This window comes from Phlebotomus papatasi, chromosome 2 (assembly GCF_024763615.1).
Source record: "Phlebotomus papatasi isolate M1 chromosome 2, Ppap_2.1, whole genome shotgun sequence".
Lineage (NCBI taxonomy): Eukaryota > Metazoa > Arthropoda > Insecta > Diptera > Psychodidae > Phlebotomus > Phlebotomus papatasi.
The window spans coordinates 66,694,949-66,716,305 of NC_077223.1; the positions used below are offsets into that span (position 1 = coordinate 66,694,949).

General features: G+C 34.5%; 1 protein-coding gene across 1 annotated transcript; it reads right to left on the reverse strand.

Moving 5' to 3' along the window:
* Nucleotides 1–4,106: 4,106 nt before the first annotated feature.
* On the reverse strand, nt 4,107–21,318 carry LOC129803934 (uncharacterized). The gene is made up of 8 exons (XM_055850816.1): nt 21,237–21,318; nt 21,130–21,159; nt 21,015–21,053; nt 18,106–18,153; nt 17,974–18,009; nt 16,796–16,837; nt 10,403–10,447; nt 4,107–4,696 (listed from the first exon to the last, which is right to left on the reverse strand). The coding sequence occupies exons 1-8, from the start codon at nt 21,304–21,306 to the stop codon at nt 4,608–4,610; spliced, it is 399 nt and encodes a 132-aa protein (XP_055706791.1). The 5' UTR covers nt 21,307–21,318; the 3' UTR covers nt 4,107–4,607.
* Between the last annotated feature and the right edge of the window lie 39 nt (nt 21,319–21,357).

The following is a 21,357-nucleotide window of genomic DNA, read 5'->3' on the forward strand; positions in this document are numbered from 1 at the left end:
TCACAAAATAATTCACATTTAAATAATTCACAAAATTGATATTATTGGCTTTTGGAAAATTGAAGTTTGTCTCCTTTTAGTTCTTTTGGGGACGAGAGTACCCATGAGTTTTCCAATTTCCCAGAGGCGGAAAAAATTCTTTCTCAACAAAAGTATCATATTTGACCACTAAGAGTTACAATAAAGTGAGTTTTTCTGAAAATCGTTCGCTGGATATGTTGTGGTCCGGAAAGAGTTAAGCATACAGTGGTGTGCAAGAACCGTTTGAAACCGAATAAATGTCAAAATAAATTTGATCAGGTAGCGTTTTGACCATTGACGTTTCATTTGACGTTTGTTCGGTTTCAAACGGTTCTTGCACACCTGCTTTGATATAAAAGTAACCATATTTAAACAATATTGAAATCTTCATTTCAAAATATTAAAGGGGTGGCAAAGCGTCCCAGTCCTTGCGAAATGTTCGAACTCGCGTCGCGACTTAGATGCTATACCCCGAAGATACTTTCGCATCATTTATCATCCACCGGTTCTCAATCGATTTGAACCGATTCATAAATCATTGAAAAGATTCTCCAAAATTGTTTGAAAAGTAAACAGAATTGATTTTCTGATAAAATTTAGGTATGCTATGAACCGGTTCATTACCGGTTCAGAACCGATTGGAACCATTTTAGTTTTATAGGAAATTCCAAGACCTTTCCAAAGCGCCTAGTGTTTAGTGTCTTTAGCCTAGTTTAGTGTCTTTTTAACCTTTGATTTTGAAAAATCGTTTTTAGGAGTGATTCAACAGTATTGTCGTATAAGCATTGAACATTGAACAGTATTGTCCCCCGAAGGTCCCAAGTCGCTATCTTTTACCGTTTGGCCTCAAGAGCTGGCGATGGTCGGACGGACAAACAGCGTGACGACATTTCTCAGAAATCGTCTGAAACGTGAGGATTTGTTGACAAAATTGGTCTCCGGGGGGTGGAATGCGGAAATTGGGGGGGGGGGGGTGAAAAAATCGAGGGATTATGTACTGCTCTCCCCGTGGAGGTCGAACAGTAATACACTCCGTCCCGGGATTGTGCACATTTTCGGGACCGAAAAAATGCGCGAAATGGCTTTATGCATCATGAAAATTTGCATACCCACAGGCGATTTCTTTTGAGTAAATCTGTCGCAGAACGAATTTCGCGCGGAGTAAAAGTAGTCAAAGCAGAGATTTAACCGTTTAAAAGAAAGTCATCAACAAACAGTACTCTTTGGCCAGAGTTGTTCAATAAATTGTTAGAATATTTAAAATTTTTACCTTAATAAAAGAAATTGAATTGTTTACTGAAGAATAAGCATATATAGTGACGTGTCTTCAAATTTCCGGCGTTACAAAATAGCATTACATTCAGGCGTGTTTGAAAAGTGATGCATAAATTGACTCCCAGAAGTAGGCAACTTGCATAATTGTATTGTATGTGCATAATCTCGTCAAGTGCATAATTCTGAAGTGCATAATGCCGGAACTGAGTGTATTCAGGCCATTGAAAACAGATTTTCAGAGACCCCTTTGAAGCTTTGAAAAAGCTATTTTATCGGTCTTGGGGACCGCACAAAAAACTTGTGGACAAGGGAAAAAATCTTCGTTCACTAAATACAGGGAGTTCCGTCTTAAGTGAAAACGGATTGAAAGAATTTGATATGATTTACCTCATTTGCCTACTTATTGGGAGCTTATGTATAAAATTATTTTTGAATTGTCCCTGAAGTATGCAAATACTTTTCACGCGGTAAAATTGAAATGTTCTATCGTTGGCGCCGAAAATGTTTTGCATACATCACGGCGTTTCCGTAACTCATTCCAAAGATGTTTCCTACGGTTATGCAATTTTTCTTTGTCACTCTGGGTTGAATTCGCGGGCTTTTTTCTGTCCTGAGAATTTCTTTCAATATGCGGAACTTCCTATAGAGAAAATTATAAATTTTAAAAGGAAAATCTCTAAAATTTTTGGTATAGGCGTTGAAGGGTTAAGGAGTGGGGTTCCTGTATGAATAAATTTCAATAAAATTGAGTAGGCCTTGCTGTAGTTAACTCTTTCGTCTCCTTTGGGACTCTGGGTACCCATGGAAAAAATAATTTTTTTAGACCATTTAGAATCGATAAAATTCCGATTCTTGTGGATGATTACAAACTATAAGGATGTCCAAATCTAGGATATTTTTTGCAGGATCCCAATTAACTCCTGAGCTAAGATATTCTTGGTCAAAAAGTCGTGAATTTTCGATTTTCTGCTTCCTTGCACATATTGTGACTTTTTTCATATTTTTAGACCCGAATAAGGAAAAACCTCTCGGGGCCAATAAGTATGATAACTATCAATTACAGATTACATAAATTCGAAAAACAATTTTTTCATAAATTTTCAAAAAACTTGTTCAAAGTTGATGGGTACTCTCGTCCCCAAAAATCTAGAGGTCAAATGTAAGGTTATCCCGCCAGTGCCCGCCATTTGATTTTTGACACCAACCTTGTAAGAAAATTCAAGCGGGAGCGAAATTTTTGTCAATATGGCCGATAATTTTGACATTTGGCAGCGAAAAAGATTGCTTTCGGGGAAGTTTTTCCTATTCTTCCGGATTTTGGTGAATTCTGATTGTCCAGGAAGTGTTTTTTTGGCTCTTGTGAAAGCTTAATGTGTCTGCAATAACATCCTGTTGAGAGAAATGTGTGTTAAAGTGTTATTCTGTGAAATATTTTGAGGAATCTGTTGGCAAGCAGGAGCTGGGTGTCCTTTTTAGCACTTCCTGGATATCCCTCAAGATACTGGTCAATAATTCTTCTTGTTTTAGTGATCAACATTGTAAAGGAGTCATTTGACATGCAAAAATAATTCACAAAATTGATATTATTGGCTTTTGGAAAATTGAAGTTTGTCCAAGTTTCTATCTTTTGCGTTCATTAGGGGACGAGAGTTCCCATGAGTTTTCCAATTTCCCAGAGGCGGAGAAAATTCTTTCTCTACAAAAGTATCATATTTGACCAGTAAGACTTACAATAAAGTGAGTTTTACTGAAATTCGTTCGCTGGATATATTGTGGTCCGGAAAGAGTTAAGTAAAAAATTCTCTGAAACACGAATGAAAAATTTTTTGTCTCAAAATCTTAATGATTTTATTGAATAATGAAACAATTCTTATTTGACACGGGAGAACTTTGTAAATTTTAGAAAGGATCCTTGCCTGGGAATTGAAATGATGTCCACTGACGAATTGTTTCCCGGAAATTGTTTAACATGATGAACCCTTCCTTTTTATGTTACATAATTTTGAACATTTCCGTAAGTTTATGTTATGGAACAAAATACAATAATTTATTGGTAATTATTAGGAATAAATTTAATCTGAATTATTGGAAGAAAATTGGAAGGCTCAATATTCATCTCTCTCCAATCCGGCAACTTCCCTCCGAATCTGCCGGACAATGTCTGCTAGAGCCTGGGGACTCACTCCACATTCACAGAGACGGATGCAGATATCGAGACACTCTGAGGATAGCCCAGTGTCCAGAAGCTGAGAGAGACTGTGAATTGTGGCTTTTAGAGATTCATCCTGGGTTCTTGTGTTGTCGCCTGGAAAACCCATGTCACCGTCTTTTGGAGGCATCATAGCACTCAAGATATACCTGCAGGATAGTGGGAACTTGTTAAAAAAGTAAGTAAAATAATTCTAAGCATTTTCTTTGCTGTTTACCTTTTTGCGCTTTTGTTTTGATTTTTCTTTTGACGGCAAAACAATTAATACAGCTAACTTCACACTGCAAGAATAATTGATCTTGGCTGGGTTTGGTGAGTGTGGGTGTGGAACTTGGGTACATTTGAATTTCAAAAATAACGAGTTCTAGGTGAAAATATTTTTTTCATTCACTAAAACTTTTGAAATCCTTTTTTTTTAATAAAATAAAAGGTGTAATTGAATTTGATACAAATTTACGATTTCAATAAATCAATATATCGGCATGTATAAGGATTGATAATGTCAGTAAAGTATACTTTTCTGTTATTGCTAGAATAAATCGCACATCCGCGATTTGAGTGGCACTATTAGCATCTGGGTTATTAATTAAAACGAATTAAACACATTTTTAATAAATTTATTACGCAATGAAAATCTTGAAAACATCATTGATACAATAAACTAAAGGTTTGGAAAATCTTCAGTAGAATCTATTTAAGATAAAACCGGATATTGAAAATGTGAACAAAACTATTTATATTATTATTAAATATTTGAAAAATCTTCAAAATGCAAATCAAATCGCACAACAGCGAAACAATTTTTAATTCCCATAACAATCTAAAAATTAAAAAAAAAATTAATTGTTGTCAATTTGCGACTCTATGAAGATGTCAAAATTGCTTTAAGCAGAAACGTCAATGTTATTGGGTGCATTTTGTTTAAATGTACTTTTTTTAAAGGTTAAAATTTTGAAGCCAAAGGTTGTTGAAGCTACTTTTCTCGTTTAAAAAAAATGGTATAATTCCAATAAAATAGCTTTTTTTATTTTCCTTATGAGTCCACAGCATTAGTCATCGCTTGCGTCCCATTTTGTGTTAAAAATCAATTTACTTCTCGATCTTATGTAGCAAACGCTGTCACGCCATCGATTTCAAGGCCACCGTTCAGTGCTAGGATTCCAGATTGTACTGCCGCAGCTAGTCCGTTGTCTGAAACAAAAAATATGCAAAAACAACAAAGCAAAAAATAAGCGGTAAAACATTAAAATTTGTTAACAAAAATCTTAATTTCATCAGAAAAATATTAAATTTCAGTCTTTACAAATCTTTACAAAAATGGATAAAATATTATCTAATAATTCATAGAATTTGCATTAAAAATGGTTATATAGATGAAAAAAATCATGTTATTTCTTTTCTAAATTCAGTACAGTAGACTCTCTCAAATTCGGGCATATGGGACCGAAACGTCAGCCGAATTAGACAGAAATTCGGGCGACATGTTCAAATAGATATTGAGTTTACACACTGATATGTATCGTAAATTGCATGAAAATCCCTCAATAATGCAAAATCACATTAAAACTAAGACAAACCATGCTAAATTTGAGCATATTTGATTCATTTGATAATCATAATCAAACTTGAAAAATGACAACAAACTTTTTTCAAATGTAACCGCTGCCCGAATTAAAAAGTAGCCCGATCTTAAAAGAGCCGAATTTGCGAGAGTCTACTGTATACTGCTCAAATTTGAATTTTTGCTAAACAAATTTACTATTTTTGCTGTAAATTTTTATACAGTGCCAAAAAAACAGTTGATCCAAAATATCCAAAATAAAGCACAAGACTTCGAGGAATACATAAACTTTCTGATTCTGATCATAGGTGAATTATTCACTAAGGGCGCTCATGGGTATAATACTAAATTTAACGAGTTCCAATAATTCGAGATACAGGGACGTAAGGCTTAAGCGAACCTGGTGCTAAAAATAGACCGAAAAAATGGCGCCAAAAACGATATGCAAACATGACGGCGTTTCCGTAAAGCTGTCTACACATTAGACAAATTATTGAAATAATAGCATTTCAAAGTGACATTGAAAATAAACTTCAATATTGAAGCGAATATTGAAACCAATATTTCAATAATTTCCTACACACTGAACAAATTGACTTCAATATTAAAATTTCAATATTAAAAACACCAGTCTAGTCAGGGATTCACAGATTTTCTGGGATTTTCTTACGTATTTTGTTAAGAACACCCAAAAATACCCAAGTTGGTCAGAAGATTTCTCCAGCTTCCTCCAGAAATCCCAAATCTTCTGGGATTTTCTTGTTCATTATGCCCAAAGCACTTCAGATACTTTCTGTGGTCAGAGGATTCCTGGAGTTTCCTCCAGGAAATTCCAGATCTTCTAGGATTTTCTTGTTCATTATGCCCAAAGCACTTCAGATACATTCTGTGGTCAGAGGATTCCTGATTTCTCCAGGAAAATTTATCAGAAGATCTGGGATTTCTGGAGGAAGCTCCAGGAATCCTCTGATCACAGAATGTATCTGAAGTGCTTTGGCCATAATGAACAAGAAAATCCCAGAAGATCTGGGATTTCTTGGAGGAATCTCCAGGAATCCTCTGACAACAGCAAGTATCTGAAGTGTTTTTGACATAATATACAAGAAAATCCCAGAAGATCTGGGATTTCTTGGAGGAATCTCTAGAAATCCTCTGATCACAGAATGTATCTGAAGTGTTTTGGGTATAATATTCAAGAAAATCCCAGAAGTTCTGAGATTTTCTGGAGGAAGCAGGTGATTAGTGCTGACCAAGTTGGGTTCTTGAGGAGATTGAACAAATTATATAACCAAATTCCAAGAATCTGGGATTTTCTGGAGGAAGCAGGAGAGATGTGTCTTGATTTGGATTTTGATCTTGGGTGTTTTCATTCATGAACAAGGGAAATCCGGCAGTTCTGTTATGTTCTGAAGGAAAGAGATTCCTGACCATTAAAAATATTGAAGGAAATATCAAATCAATTTGATATTTAGAATTTCTTTGAAATTTTATTTCAATGTGACTTTGAAATTTTTTATTGACATAATTTGGCCTAGTTTGTAGCCATTCAAAATAATGAAATAGAAGGGACAGATAATCCTAACGGGCTTATGTAGGTGAGTTTCTTAATGTGAGCTAACTCGGCTAACTCGGAATGTATGCAAATTCGATTTAGAGCTGAAGTTGGGGGACGCCATTTAGTTATAGTTATTTAGTATTTAGTATACTAAATCAAATTCGTGATCAAACTCAGAAGCCAAGATAATCGGGGTTTTTTGTTTCTTAACTCGTTTTTTCATCCAGAGTGCCCCAAGTAGTCATTTGTTGAACTTCAACTATATCAAAGAATTGTTGTATTTTGTGGGACTTTCCATTTAAAACCCTATTTTAAGTGGAGTAGAGGCAGTCAAATTGGCATCTGAGTGATTTCAAAGCGTTTTTATGGGAAAAATCATTTTTTTCACACTTAAACGGCAAAATCGGAGTGATAGCGTAGTCTGAGCGGAAAATGATGTATGGACGAAATGTAGAGACAAATGTCCTCTACAATTATGTCGAAGTAATCATCAAAATCGGTTCAGCGACAGTCGAGATAATTGAGGTTATGTGATATTGAAATTGGTTTTTCGACTGTGGCGCCCCTGGTGTTGGTCCCACGAAGTTCAAATATTCTAGAAAGTTGTAGCATTTGGTGAGATCTTTCGTTTAAGCCCTCACTCATCAAAATCGGTCACATAGAACCGGAGATATGATTTTTTGAATTTCGTGAACTTTGACCCCTCATATCTCCGGTTCTATTGAAACCACAGCGCACATATGCACCATTTTGGAAACGTCCTAGACTGGACTACAACATACTAAAATTTCATTAACTTGCACAATGCCGTTTTTGAGAAAAGTGACTTTGAATTTCGATGAATTTTGACGCTATCACAGCGCCACCTGTGGTGACTTTTTGAACTTCCATCTGAAAGTGCTCATCGAGACGAAACCAAAAAGGTAAAATTTATGTCGATATGTTAATTAGAACCGGAGATAGAGGCCGGTCAATGTTCGAACTTTGACCTCTTATAGCTCGGGTCAGGGGTTATGGATCGACTTAAGGTTTTTTTTGTTTGATAGGTATAATCAACGGCTACAACATACTAAAATTTCAGCCCGATTGCATAAGGAATTTTTGAGTTATTTAACTTTTAAGATTTAAAAATTTTCTTTTTAAAAAAAGCGCCCCTAGCGGTGGTTTTATGAACTTGCGATGTTAGAAGGAGAAGTGGCATTTCACGAAAGCTTTCCAAAAAGCCCTCATTTTTTAAATTCTGACAATTAGAACCGGAGTTATGGCCATTTTAAGAAATTTTTTTTGGACCCTTATAGCTCGGGTCAGGGGGGTCGGGGGACCTTAAGTTTGATATTGATGGAAAGCTCTAAGGCCCAGCTATAACATACTAAAATTTGAGCCCGATCGATGCCATAGGGGCGGAGCTATTGAGAAAACAAAAAAAAGGGGGGTCTTCAAAATGGCGGAAGGAGGGGTGGGGGATGGGGGGTCAATGCACCATGTTGCAATTTTCATGCGATATATAACCTTTGCCGAAAACCGCAAGTCGATATCTTTTTTAGTTTAGGAGCTATTAAGCTCCAAAGAGCGGCCGGACGGCCGGCCGGCCGGCCGGCCGGGAACGTAACTTAGCCCCCCATATATTCGTGATCAGGAAGTGGCGAAACACATTTTGGCCAAGTTTGAGCGCGATCGGAGGACATGAAATTTTGTTAGGATTATAGTAGGTGAGATTGTTAAGAATCTCACCTAATACAATACCTTCATCAGGAATAATCCAACCAGTTATCCCATTTGACTCTCCTGTTTATGGATTTATGTAGAAAGGATGTTAAAACAGGATACGAAAGCACATGAAAAAGAAACAATGTCAAAACAATTTTAAAAATGACATTAGAAAAATAAAATGATCATTTTCGCCATTTTGGAATGCATTTATAATCTATTTTGCTCCATCTTTTCAAAAGGGTTACTAGAGAGTTCATAGTACCTTCGTTGCGGGTGACTGCACTTTTTTTCAATGTTTTTCAACTTTACCCTCTAAAAGTGGACAGTTAAAGTGAAGGGAGGGGGGGAGGTTAATGGGTAAAATTATTTGTATAAATGGATTTTGTGCCACTAGCAATAATTTTATAGAATTTTACTATGTTAAAAAATCAAGAAAAAAGGCTTGCATTTGGGATAAGGTGCGGGTGACTTTGCACTTTTTAATAAATACTAAAAAATCAACAATTTCTCATAATAGAATGAAGATCTTCACATCTAAGGTTAAGATGCACGAGATCTGCAAGATGACGTGTCGCCATATTGATTTGACGTTTCTGTCCGCCATTTTAAATAACTGTTAAAACTTAAAACTTATCCTATTGAGCTGAAATTTTAGTATTTTATAGCTTATGTAAATACCTTTTCAAAATGTTTTCTTGTTCCGACTTAAGTCGAGCAATTATCTAAATACAGAGGCTTAGAACTTAAAATTTTGAAATATTCATATTTTGGCGATCTTTATTTTCTAATCCTGAATTTTGAAATCTAAACGAAATGCCTCAGTAACCATTAAAGATGGTTGATGCTTTTATTTTATATATTTATTTAGTCTTACATAATTAAAAAAAAAATGAACGAAAAGTGCATTTACTTATTTATTTTTTATTTTTTCATCTTTGCAAAAACAGTTTTTCAGATCCTCAAATAATATGCTGTTATAAACAAAAACATTACTTTTTTATTGTTTGTTTGTTATCTCATCGCCTAACGATAGCGATGCCTTTTTTGTGATGGTTTCGATAAAAGAAGCTCCCGGTAGTTCTGTATTCATGTAAATGTCAAAATTTTGAACTTGGAGCCCCGGTATCCAGACAATCGCTTGACCTAGGTCGGATTTTATATATGTTCTGAAAAGGCCTTGACATCAGCTAGAACATACTAAAATTTCAGCTCAATCGGATGAGATATTTGTTTTGACAGTTATTCAAAATGGCGGACAGAAACGTCAAATCAAGATGGCGACCATACCATCTTGTAGATCTCGGTCTACAATTTTGGATAATTTTTAGGCAAATACTTCTGTAATAAACATTTAGAAAAATCATTATATGCAATTTTACAACATAAATCATGCGTTCTTAGGAAGATAATAGTGAAAAAAAAGTATTTTAATAAAAATAATGAACAAAATCAAAGTGGATTATTCTAGTCAGATAAATTTAGAATAGATTTGGGCAATTGGCAATGTACTACTCTGAAAACGATTTTGGAATTGCACCTTCAGATAACGTTTTCATAGAGCAGTTTTTTGACAAAATATCCATATTTTCATTTCATTGACTATTACTGAAACTACAAGTATCCTTTTGAGGATCATTGTTCCTTACTTGATACATAACATATCCCTATAAACTTTGACATAGCAGACCGGATCGGCGAAGACTAAATCAATTAGTGCTAAAACTAATAAAAGTCACACGAACTTCAGAGTGTAAAGTCACCCCCCCCCCCGAGTGCAAAGTCACCCGCATCGATGGTACCTTAAACAGGACTTAAGAACCCTTGCATTAAGTGGTCACTCTAGTTATATTAAAAGTATTGCAAATACATATAACAATAATTTACCTCCACCAGTAGAATTTAGTTCACAAGTAAATGCCGATAGAAGAAGAAAGAATTGGAAAATTAATTGAAATAAAACAACTTATAAATCCAAAAAGAAAAAAAAACGTTGGGGAAAAATGATTAAGAAAATGACATGTTCCAACGAACACTAAATGCTAAACAGGCTAAACACAATACAATATCATACCTGTAGCTGCAAGAGTAACCCCAGCTCCAGTCCCATCAAGAATACCTGAAATTTTAACAATAATTTATATTAAGAAATAATGTTAAACTTTACGAGAATATTTTTACAGCTCGAACTTCTGTTTGTCTGTCCGGCTGTCGTCAGCTTTAGAGGCCAAGCTCTTAGATCTAGAGAGTGCATTTATCAAGCGAACGGGCTCATATTTGGGCTCCTTATGCCCTGTACACACTTACGACTAAAGAGACGACTAAGCTCGTTCATAGCCAATTCACTGCCTGACACACTACAAACGAAGCTTAACATTCACATTAAACTTCGTTTTGATTGCGTCAGGAACTGACCTGGTTATGAACGAGCTTAGTTGTCTTTGGACTTTATGGCCTCTACACATTGGGAGCAATTTTTGTCAAAACTTGCTTTTTTGAAGGAAATTCCCTGCAGCGTTGTAGGGGGAAACGTCAAATTTCTGTCAAAAACGCAATTTTTGACGAAAATTGCTCCCAATGTGTAGATACCTTTAGTCATAGGGTAAATGTCCTAATTGAAAACCATTTTCAGACGCTTTAACTTTGACAGAAGATTCAACACATAAAGTTCATATTTTTTCTGAAGAGAATTACATAAATTTGCTCCTTGACTCTTCTAGAATGTTACTGTTTAGTGAAAATTCTTTAGATATAATTTTAAAACTTCTTAAATACAAGAAAAATACGTGAGCGTAAAATGCTTCTATTGGAAACATATTAATCCAGATGGAGACAAGGGAAAGGTTCTAATTGGAGACAAACAAGTGCAACTGAAACCGCGACAAAAGGCTTCCAAAACCTTGTTGAGTTGCCCTTGAGTGCAGGATTTCTTCTTTTTCCTGAGGGGCAATTCACGAAATAACCAGTCAGAATTGACTGGATGGCGAATATTTGGTGTGGCGAAAAGTGAAATAACCCTAATTAATGCATTTTTCAGTCTGTCTTTATTCTTCGAAAAGTAGGCAAAAGCAATTGCATGGCGCGTATTTAAATTCGGGAGTCCTTATAATATTTTAAGAATTTAAAGAAACATTCTAATTCTAATTCAAATATCAATATAATTTATATTTTGGTGTAGTTTGTTGAAGATTGAATGGTGTACTTATATTGCTTCAATTATATCAATTGATATCAAATAAAATAAATATCGCAATATTGGTTTAGTGCAAATATAAATAATTTTAATCCATTTTTCCAAAATAACTTTGAGTTCGTTTTAAATTTAAAAGGGACAGATAATCCTAACCGGCTTATGTAGGTGAGATTCTTAACGTGAGCTAACTCGGAGTGCATGCAAATTCGATTTGGAGCTGAAGTTGGGAGACGCCATTCAGTTATCTTGAATCAAATTCGTGAAATTATACAAATTTTGTATTTAAACCAAAATATCAAGGATTTGGATGAACTGATAGAAAAGTGATATATGGATGAAATGTAGACCAGAATGTTCTCTATAATTTTCCCATAGAACATGATCTCATCGATTACTCAGAAGCCAAGATAAGCGAGGTTTTTTGTTTCTTAACTCGTTTTTTCATCCAGAGTGCCCCAAGTAGTCATTTGTTGAGCTTCAACAATTTCAAAGAATTGTTGTATTTTGTGGGACTTTCTATTTAAAACCCTATTTTAAGTGTCTTGGTGGAGTAGAGGCAGTCAAATTGGCATCTGAGTGATTTCAAAGCGTTTTTATGGGAAAAATCATTTTTTTCACACTTAAACGGCAAAATCGGAGTGATAGCGTAGTCTGAGCGGAAAATGATGTATGGACGAAATGTAGAGACAAATGTGTTCTACAATTGTGTCGAAGTAATCATCAAAATCGGTTTAGCGACAGTCGAGATAATTGAGGTTATGTGATATTGAAATTGGTTTTTCGACTGTGGCGCCCCTGGTGTTGGTCCCACGAAGTTCAAATATTCTAGAAAGTTGTAGTATTTGGTGAGATCTTTCGTTTAAGCCCTCACTCATCAAAATCGGTCACATAGAACCGGAGATATGATTTTTTGAATTTCGTGAACTTTGACCCCTCATATCTCCGGTTCTGTTTTAACCACAGCGCGCATATGCACCATTTTGGAAACGTCCTAGACTGGACTACAACATACTAAAATTTCATTAACTTGCACAATGCCGTTTTTGAGAAAAGTGACTTTGAATTTCGATGAATTTTGACGCTATCACAGCGCCACCTGTGGTGACTTTTTGAACTTCCATCTGAAAGTGCTCATCGAGACGAAACCAAAAAGGTAAAATTTAGGTCGCTATGTTAATTAGAACCGGAGATAGAGGCCGGTCAATGTTCGAACTTTGACCCCTTATAGCTCGGGTCAGGGGTTATGGATCGACTTAAGGTTTTTTTTGTTTGATAGGTATAATCAACGGCTACAACATACTAAATTTTCAGCCCGATGCACAATGGAATTTTTGAGTTATTTAACTTTTAAGATTTAAAAATTTTCTTTTTAAAAAAAGCGCCCCTAGCGGTGGTTTTATGAACTTACGATGTTAGAAGGGGAAGTGGCATTTCACGAGAGCTTTCCAAAAAGCCCTCACTTTTTAAATTCTGACAATTAGAACCGGAGTTATGGCCATTTTAAGAAATTTTTTTTGGACCCTTATAGCTCGGGTCAGGGGGGTCGGGGGACCTTAAGTTTGATATTGATGGAAAGCTCTAAGGCCCAGCTATAATATACTAAAATTTGAGTCCGCTGAATGCCATAGGGGCGGAGCTATTGAGAAAACAAAAAAAGGGGGGTCTTCAAAATGGCGGAAGGGGGGGTGGGGGGTGGGGGGTCAATGCACCAAGTTGCAATTTTTACCCGATATATAACCTTTGCCGAAAACCGCAAGTCGATATCTTTTTTAGTTTAGGAGCTATTAAGCTCCTTTAGTATGTTGTAGCCCAGTCTAGGACGTTTCCAAAATGGTGCGTAAGTGCGCTGTGGTTTCAATAGAACCGGAGATATGAAGGGTCAAAGTTCACAAAATTCAAAAAATCATATCTCCGGTTCTATGTGACCGATTTTGATGAGTGAGGGCTCAAACGAAAGATCTCACCAAATGCTACAACTTTCTAGAATATTTGAACTTCGTGGGACCAACACCAGGGGCGCCACAGTCGAAAAACCAATTTCAATATCACATAACCTCAATTATCTCGACTGTCGCTAAACCGATTTTGATGATTACTTCGACATAATTGTAGAGAACATTTGTCTCTACATTTCTTCCATACATCATTTTCCACTCAGACTACGCTATCACTCCGATTTTGCCGTTTAAGTGTGAAAAAATTGATTTTTCCCATAATAACGCTTTGAAATCACTCAGATGCCAATTTGACTGCCTCTACTCCACCAAGACACTTCAAATAGGGTTTTAAATATAAAGTCCCACAAAATACAACAATTCTTTGATATAGTTGAAGTTCAACAAATGACTACTTGGGGAACTCTGGATGAAAAAACGAGTTAAGAAACAAAAAACCTCGCTTATCTTGGCTTCTGAGTAATCGATGAGATCATGTTCTATGAGAAAATTATAGAGAACATTCTGGTCTACATTTCACCCATATATTACTTTTGTGCCAGTTCATCCAACTCCTTGATATTTTGGTTTAAATACAAAATTTGTATAATTTCACGAATTTGATTCAAGATAACTGAATGGCGTCTCCCAACTTCAGCTCCAAATCGAATTTGCATGCACTCCGAGATAGCTCAAGTTAAGAATCTCACCTACATAAGCCGGTTAGGATTATCTGTCCCTTTTCTAAGAATTATGATAAATGTTGGAAGTTTGTAAAGACCAATTACCTTTCGAGAGTCAGGAGTAGCATCGAAAAAATTGTATTTATTCTGATAATAAAAATTTTATTCATTTTGTACTTAAACGTAGTAAATGGTACTTCAAACGTTGCAAATATAATATATTTGATGCGTGTATTTATTGACACGTAGTGGTCTTGAGAAGGTTAATTTAATATTACAATTTTTTTAATATCATTCTAGAAGTCTTAGCTTGGTGAAAAATTATGTCATAAGTATAGTATATTGTATGTAAAATTTAACAATAAACAATCTGAGACTTAGAAAATCCCTAAATAGTAATTCCTTTAATCACTGAACTTTCGCATGAAGTATTTAACGTTTATAAAATTTTAAAATCCAATATTTTCTTATTATTGTTGTGTCTGGGTAACTTTACTTAAATGAAATAATGCAAATAAATAACTTTTTCATAAGATTTTGGTAAAAAAATCGTACCCTCCGGTCTCGAGCTGGCGGGTGAAATTGTCTGGGTACACCCCGAAATTCCAGCAGGTACAAGACCCAAAACCTTGTACACCTTCCATTTTTAGCGAGGAGATGCACCTTTTAACGGGATGGCGAAATTCGCTTCACAGAAAACAGGCAGTAACAGTTAAAATTTTAGCTGGTTAATTTCGTGAATTGCCCCTCTGGTCTTTTCACCTTTTCCATCGAAAACAATAAGAAAATCTCTCCAAAAATATCATCATATCATATCATGATATTTTTATCATATGATAAAAATATCATTGTGTTTTTCATTGAAAAACATGGTCGATCGATGAAAAATTCGATGGTGAAAAGGTACGCTTTTAATTTTTCTGAGAAATTAACACATTAAAATATGTGAATATGAATGGATTTCGCTTAATTTGGCGTAAAATTAAGTAAATAATGAAACTGTGGTATAGAAAATATATAAATATAATAATTTAATACTGTATATATCATGAAAACAATGACGTTTCCATTTGGAGTAGCAAAAAATTTCCATTTGGAGCAGGTTTTGGATTAGCTTAATTTACCCTAAGTGTGACCAGCGCATTAGAAAGGTTTATTTGGAATTTCCGTTAAAACAGAACCGGTTCTGTTCTGAGATGGCAAACTGTGCATGTGCAAGCTTTGTGTCGTACTCAAATTCACGAGATTGAACATTTCGGAATTTCGCGTGGATCCTTTCGTTAAGATGGCGACGCTCGCCACTTGACTATCGGTGTTATAGTTTATGCGAATAGTGAGTTATTATTTGCTTTGTCACATATTGGGCTCGAGTAATAAATAAATAAAGATATTAAAAGTAGAGCAGAGCTTGTGGCGCTTGAGATTTTTAACAGATAACGTCGAAGCGCATTTTTTCTCACTCTGGCTGAAATGGATAAAATTGGTTCGACGTGATTCTTTACCCCCAAAATTGAACTCCCAATTGTAAGTATTTGTACGCATTTTTTCAAAATGTTTAAGAAACAGATCTAGTTGCAAGCACTCCTAGATCCCCCTTGAAGAATCTCAGGTACTTTAAGTTTATCTGAGCTTTTCATTATATTTGAAACAGTTTAAGTGCAGTGACTAACATTAAAAAGATTTATTAAACATTAAGCGGTTACGCTGATCATACAGACCAAAAAAAACAGAATATTTTCAAGATAATAAAAAAAATTATTAGAGCTCTTAAACCTTAAAGCATGTAAATGTATACAACAAAAAATATTTGCTGAAATTGTCATTGCAAAATTTTAAAAAGCTTCAAAATTATTTTTTTAAACCCTTATAGTTGTGGTTAAGGGGTCGGAGTGATTTTTTTTTTAATCGTAAACTCTTAGGCCCAGTTATAATATAGTAAAATTTGAGTCTGATCGTTACCATTAGTAACTGAGTTGTTGAGAAACCAAAATTTGGAAGTGTTTCAAAATGGCGTTAGGGGGTGGGGGAGGGATGGATCTAACATCACCTATTTCTAGCAACCCATCGCGAAATTTAACATTTGTTGAAAATGGCTTATTGTTTTACATTTCCCTTCTCTCTTCAGAAGCGTTTATACTCCGTTCGGGACGGACGACGGTCGTCCACGTAAATCGTTTTTTTAGCACATATGATATTCGTGATCTAGAAGTGTCAAAACGTGTATAGATCCAAAACTTGGGCCCAATCTTACGAGGTCAGATTTAACCAAGGATCACAAAAGATTAGATTGTGAAGAATCTCAGTTAAAAAAAAATTAGAAGACGCTTTACTTCTATAACCGATCGATAATATGTCCATATACTTGAATTGATATGTCTAATTTCGATCTCTAGATCTAGATAAGCCCTCACTCATCAAAATCTCCCGGCCGGCCGGCCGGGAACGTAAATTAGCCACATATATATTCGTAATCAGGAAGTGCTGAAACACATTTTGGCCAAGTTTGAGCAAGATCGGACGACATGAAATTTTGTTAGGATTATAGTAGGTGAGATTATTAAGAATCTCACCTAATATTTGTATCGAAGAGTGATTGCTTTTTACTTTATTTACACATCTTCAGTTGTTGAATATTATTTTATCAGGGAATATATTACCTCTAAGATTTGCACTAGCACTTGCCGAAACGTCAAAAGTTCCTAAAAAATATCAAAATAAAAGATTACATTTCATCTCTATAAATTCCATTTGTAATAAATGCTCTACATTGGGCATACATGTAAACTCAGAATTATTATAGGGTACGCAAATGTTAGAAATTGCAACCTGAAAATTCCTGTAGATTTCGAGTAGCCCTATTAGATAAATTATTCTAAGTAAGACAACCTGATATAGTAAGGTGGGGTAACCGGATCATTTTCCGAAGAATGCTACTTAAACGCTTGTTTTTGGACTGATGAAATTCTTTTTTACTTCTTCTAAATCCATAGAATTATTCACTGTTTTATTCAGAAACATAATATAAAAAAAATTATCAAAAATATTAAAGAAAATTTTTAAAATAATAATAATATTGAAATAAATCAGCATGCACTAACTGGGTCACCTTTTCGCTAATTCACTTTTAATTAAACTTTTGGATTTGAAATACTTTTTCACAAGGAAAAAAAACAATAAATGTTTTCAATCAACCAGCTGTCATTAGCGAAAATATCACTGCTAGAAAATTTTTAGTGAAGAACCCAAGATTGAAATGAGTCGATTACACTCACTTATTTATTGGATAAAAATATAATTTTTGCTTTTTCTCAAACTTGAATAGTTATATTATGTTACTGTAGTGACTATATTACGGAAATAAAAATAAAAATATTACTTTAAGTGGATTAGTCATAAACGATCCAGATAGCGAATCGCCCAGATTACCACACTTGACTATATACAAAATTATACTTTTTTGTAGGAAAATTTTTGTTTAATTCTTACGTGTTATATTGACCAACTCAGCCGTTTTAGAGGAAAATTAAAGTTCAGCTTGATCTTAAATGAAATTCAACTCAAAATCGTGTTTCAATATTTTTCAATTTACAAGCATTTTCAGGCTACTTGAAAATAATTTTAGCTATCTTAAGTTTAATGAAGAAAAAAATGTGTCTAAGATAAATGATTAGAATAGCTATTATATACTTGTGAAATTGGAGCTTTAAGATAATAATAATGTAAATAGTAAAATAACTTTACAATTTGGTTTAAAAAGTTATTGCCATGTAGTCGCTATTATCCTAACCTATATTTATAGTTTATAAAAATATTGACAATAAAATGCCTGTACTACCTGAACCATCATCAGAACCAGTGACAAATGCTTGACCTGTGTTTAAGTCATATAAGAAGATTTATTGTAGTTATTGAAAATATAAAAAAAAATAATATAAAGTTTTGGAAATATTTATTGGCAATACATTACCTGAAGTAGCAATCGCGTTACCATTAATGTCAACTGGAATCGTAACACCTGTTTATTTAAACAATAAAAAAATAATAAAAGTAATAAGTGTAAAGTAATAAAAGTAATAATAGGATAAAATTGAACAAGTTTAAATCAAATAAATGATGAAATCAGTTGCTTTTAGCACCGTCTGGTTCACCCTTTAGAACAGGAATATTTTACGAAAATAAAAATGGTATCGCTTTCTTTTTTAACCATTTGGCATGGTCTATATCCCACTTTTTGGCATTCAAAATGAGTTGAACTCTTGGTTGAATTAAATTAATTTTGTCATGATGTTCACATGAAAAAGAAGAAGAAAAGGAAGAAGAAAGAATGGGATATATGAAAAATGTTTGAGAAAGAAAGAAATGCGAATCTGATTTTATGAAATATTCCTGATCATAGAGGTGCATCGGAGTCATTGTTCCCAAAATTCAACTTTAAATCGGATTTGCACGCGTTTAGAGTTAGAGGCCCCAAGTCGCTATCTCTTACCGTTCGGCCTTTATGGCGTCTACACAGTAGAAGCAATTTTCGTCTATTTTTTTTTTTAAATTCTGACGTTTCTGTCTACAAGTATAGGGGAAATTTTCTATAAAAAGGCATTTTTTTTTAAAGTAATTGATCCTAGTGTGTAGAGGCCATTAGAGCTGACGACAGGCGAAATGACAGACGTACAGATGGACGAAGAGCGTAACGTCAAAAACTCGAAACTTCAGATTTCCAAAATTCTACCAAAATACGACCCCTTTACAGAAAGAAAAGGGGTGGCAAAACATCCCAGGCTTTGCGAAATGCTCGAGCTCGTGATTTAGATGCTATACCTCAAAAGTACTTTCGCATCATTTACCGTTTACCGATAGTCAACCGATTTGAATCGATTCATAAATCACTTAATAGATTCCACAAAATAGTTTGACGGAGTAATAAAAATGGTATTAGAACAAAAATTACTTATCGATAAATAACCGGTTCATTACTGGTTCACAACCGATTTGAACCGACTTATAAATCATTCAAAATATTTCCCAAAATACACCTCAGGAGTAATTTAATTGAATTTCGTATAAAAATTATTTATCGGTTAAGAACTGGTTCATTACCGATTGGAAACGATTCAGTTTTGTCAAAAATTCCAAGACCTTTGCAAGGAGCCCAAACATGATCCCATTCGCTTGATAAATACGCTATCTAGTGTCTTTTTAATCTTTGACCTTGGAAAACCGTCATTAGAAATGATTCAACAAAACGGTATTTTTGTCTAAGGACGAAATATCCGCCTGGGTAATCATGGTTTTGGAGGGGAAGAGTTGGGATGGGGGGAAAATGAGGGGCATGTGAACGATCCTTGGGTCGACTTATTGGGGACAGTCGGACGGACAGATGGACAGACGGACAGATGGACAAATAGCGTGATGACATTTTTCAGAAATCGTCTGAAACGTGAAGATTTAGAGCATCATTGTGGAGATTATGGCATCAATTTTAGAGCATCGTGGCATGAATTTTAGAGCATTGTGGCATCGTTTTCCGTTTTCTTTTCTTTTTTGTTTCACCCGCCACCACCAAGTTTCGAACCCGAGACCTCAGGATTACAGAGACAATGCTCTATCCCCTGAGCCACTGGGGCGTTTAGCATATTCCTGTTGAATCTGAAACACTTTTTATAATAAATCTCAAGAGATTATTGTATCAATTTAAGACTATATTGGAATCTTCTTCTTTTTCTTGTTCGCTTAACGATTTTAGGCCGGATGTTCTGACAACATCCACACAGCCTATATTGGCATCAATTTCAGTGTAATGTGGCATCAATTTAAGAGCATTATGGCATCAATTTTAGAGCATTATGGTATCAATTTAAGAACATTGTGGAATCAACTTTAGAGCATTGTGGTATGAATTTTAGAGCATCGTGGCATCAATTTTAGAGCATTGTGTGTGGTATCAACTACAATTCTCTTAAATTGACAACATAATTCTCTAATGATGATACCACAATGCTCTAAAATTGATGACACGATGCTCTTAAATTGATGCCACAATGCTCTTGAATTAATGCCACGACGCTCTTAAATTGATGCCACAATGCTCTAAAGTTGATGCCACGATGCTATTTAAATTGATACCAGAATGCTCTTAAATTGATGCCACAATGCTCTTAAATTGATACCACAATGCTCTTAAATTGATACCACAATGCTCTTAAATTGACACCATGCCTTTAGAATCAATGCCATTTGTTGCTAAAATTCGAGTTTTTCAAAATCAATGCCAAAATGTACTAAAATTAATGTCACAATTTCATTAGTTTTGGAGCAGAATTCAAAGTTAATGCCAAAATTGTTCTAATTTTAATAGATTTTGGCATACTTATGATGACATTGAATTTATGGCATTGATTTTGATGCCATTGTTCTTGAATCTCTCTACTTCAAAATTTCTCTCTGTGATTGGAATCAATATATATATATATATATATATACATACATATATATATATATATATATATATATATATATATATATAAATTACAAGGCCCCTTGTAATTTCCAAGGAGCGATATATAACTCAAAATCGAATGGTTTTATACATATTGCTCTCTCTGTGGAGTTTGAGCAGTAAAATTCAGGCGAAACTAAGTTTTTCAATCAATCAGGGAGACACATCAACTATCTCCATTTGTTTAAAAATATGCCAGCAAGGATTATTTAGTTGGAAGCCGTAATAAATTAGATGTATACGTAATTCGGCAGACTACTTATTCAGAAAATTCACACTAAACTTAAAAACATCTTGATCGTGCGACACGTAGATCTTAAAAGTAAATACGTCACTAAACCAACTTTTTGCCACATTTACTATTATAGAAATGGTGATCGTACCTGCACTAACAGCGGTCGTATTGCCTCCTTGAGAATTAGCTGGTTATTCGAGTGTAAAATATTTAAATACGATTAGAGAATTTATAGAAGTACTTTATAATTAATAAAAATCTACCTTTAGGAAGTGGTCTTGCCATCGAAGGCCCTTAAATAAAATATTTCGGAAAATATTACATTAAAATTTAAAGAATACATTAGTGGAATATTTGAAATTAAATTTACCAGTCACTTGGAAAATCACAATTAAGAATAAAATTGCAGTGCTTTTAGAATAACGTTTAAATCCGGACATTTTTAATGTAAAACTAACATCCAGAGTAAATTTACGTGCTATTTATAAATT

Bases quoted from the DNA above. Each gene is read 5' to 3' on its own strand.
- LOC129803934 (XM_055850816.1), bottom strand. From the start codon at position 21,306: ATGTCCGGATTTAAACGTTATTCTAAAAGCACTGCAATTTTATTCTTA. The intron at 21,054-21,129 runs GTAGATTTTTAT...TCGAATAACCAG, and splicing joins GGCAAGACCACTTCCTAAAG to CTAATTCTCAAGGAGGCAAT. The intron at 18,154-21,014 runs GTACGATCACCA...TTAAATAAACAG, and splicing joins TACGACCGCTGTTAGTGCAG to GTGTTACGATTCCAGTTGAC.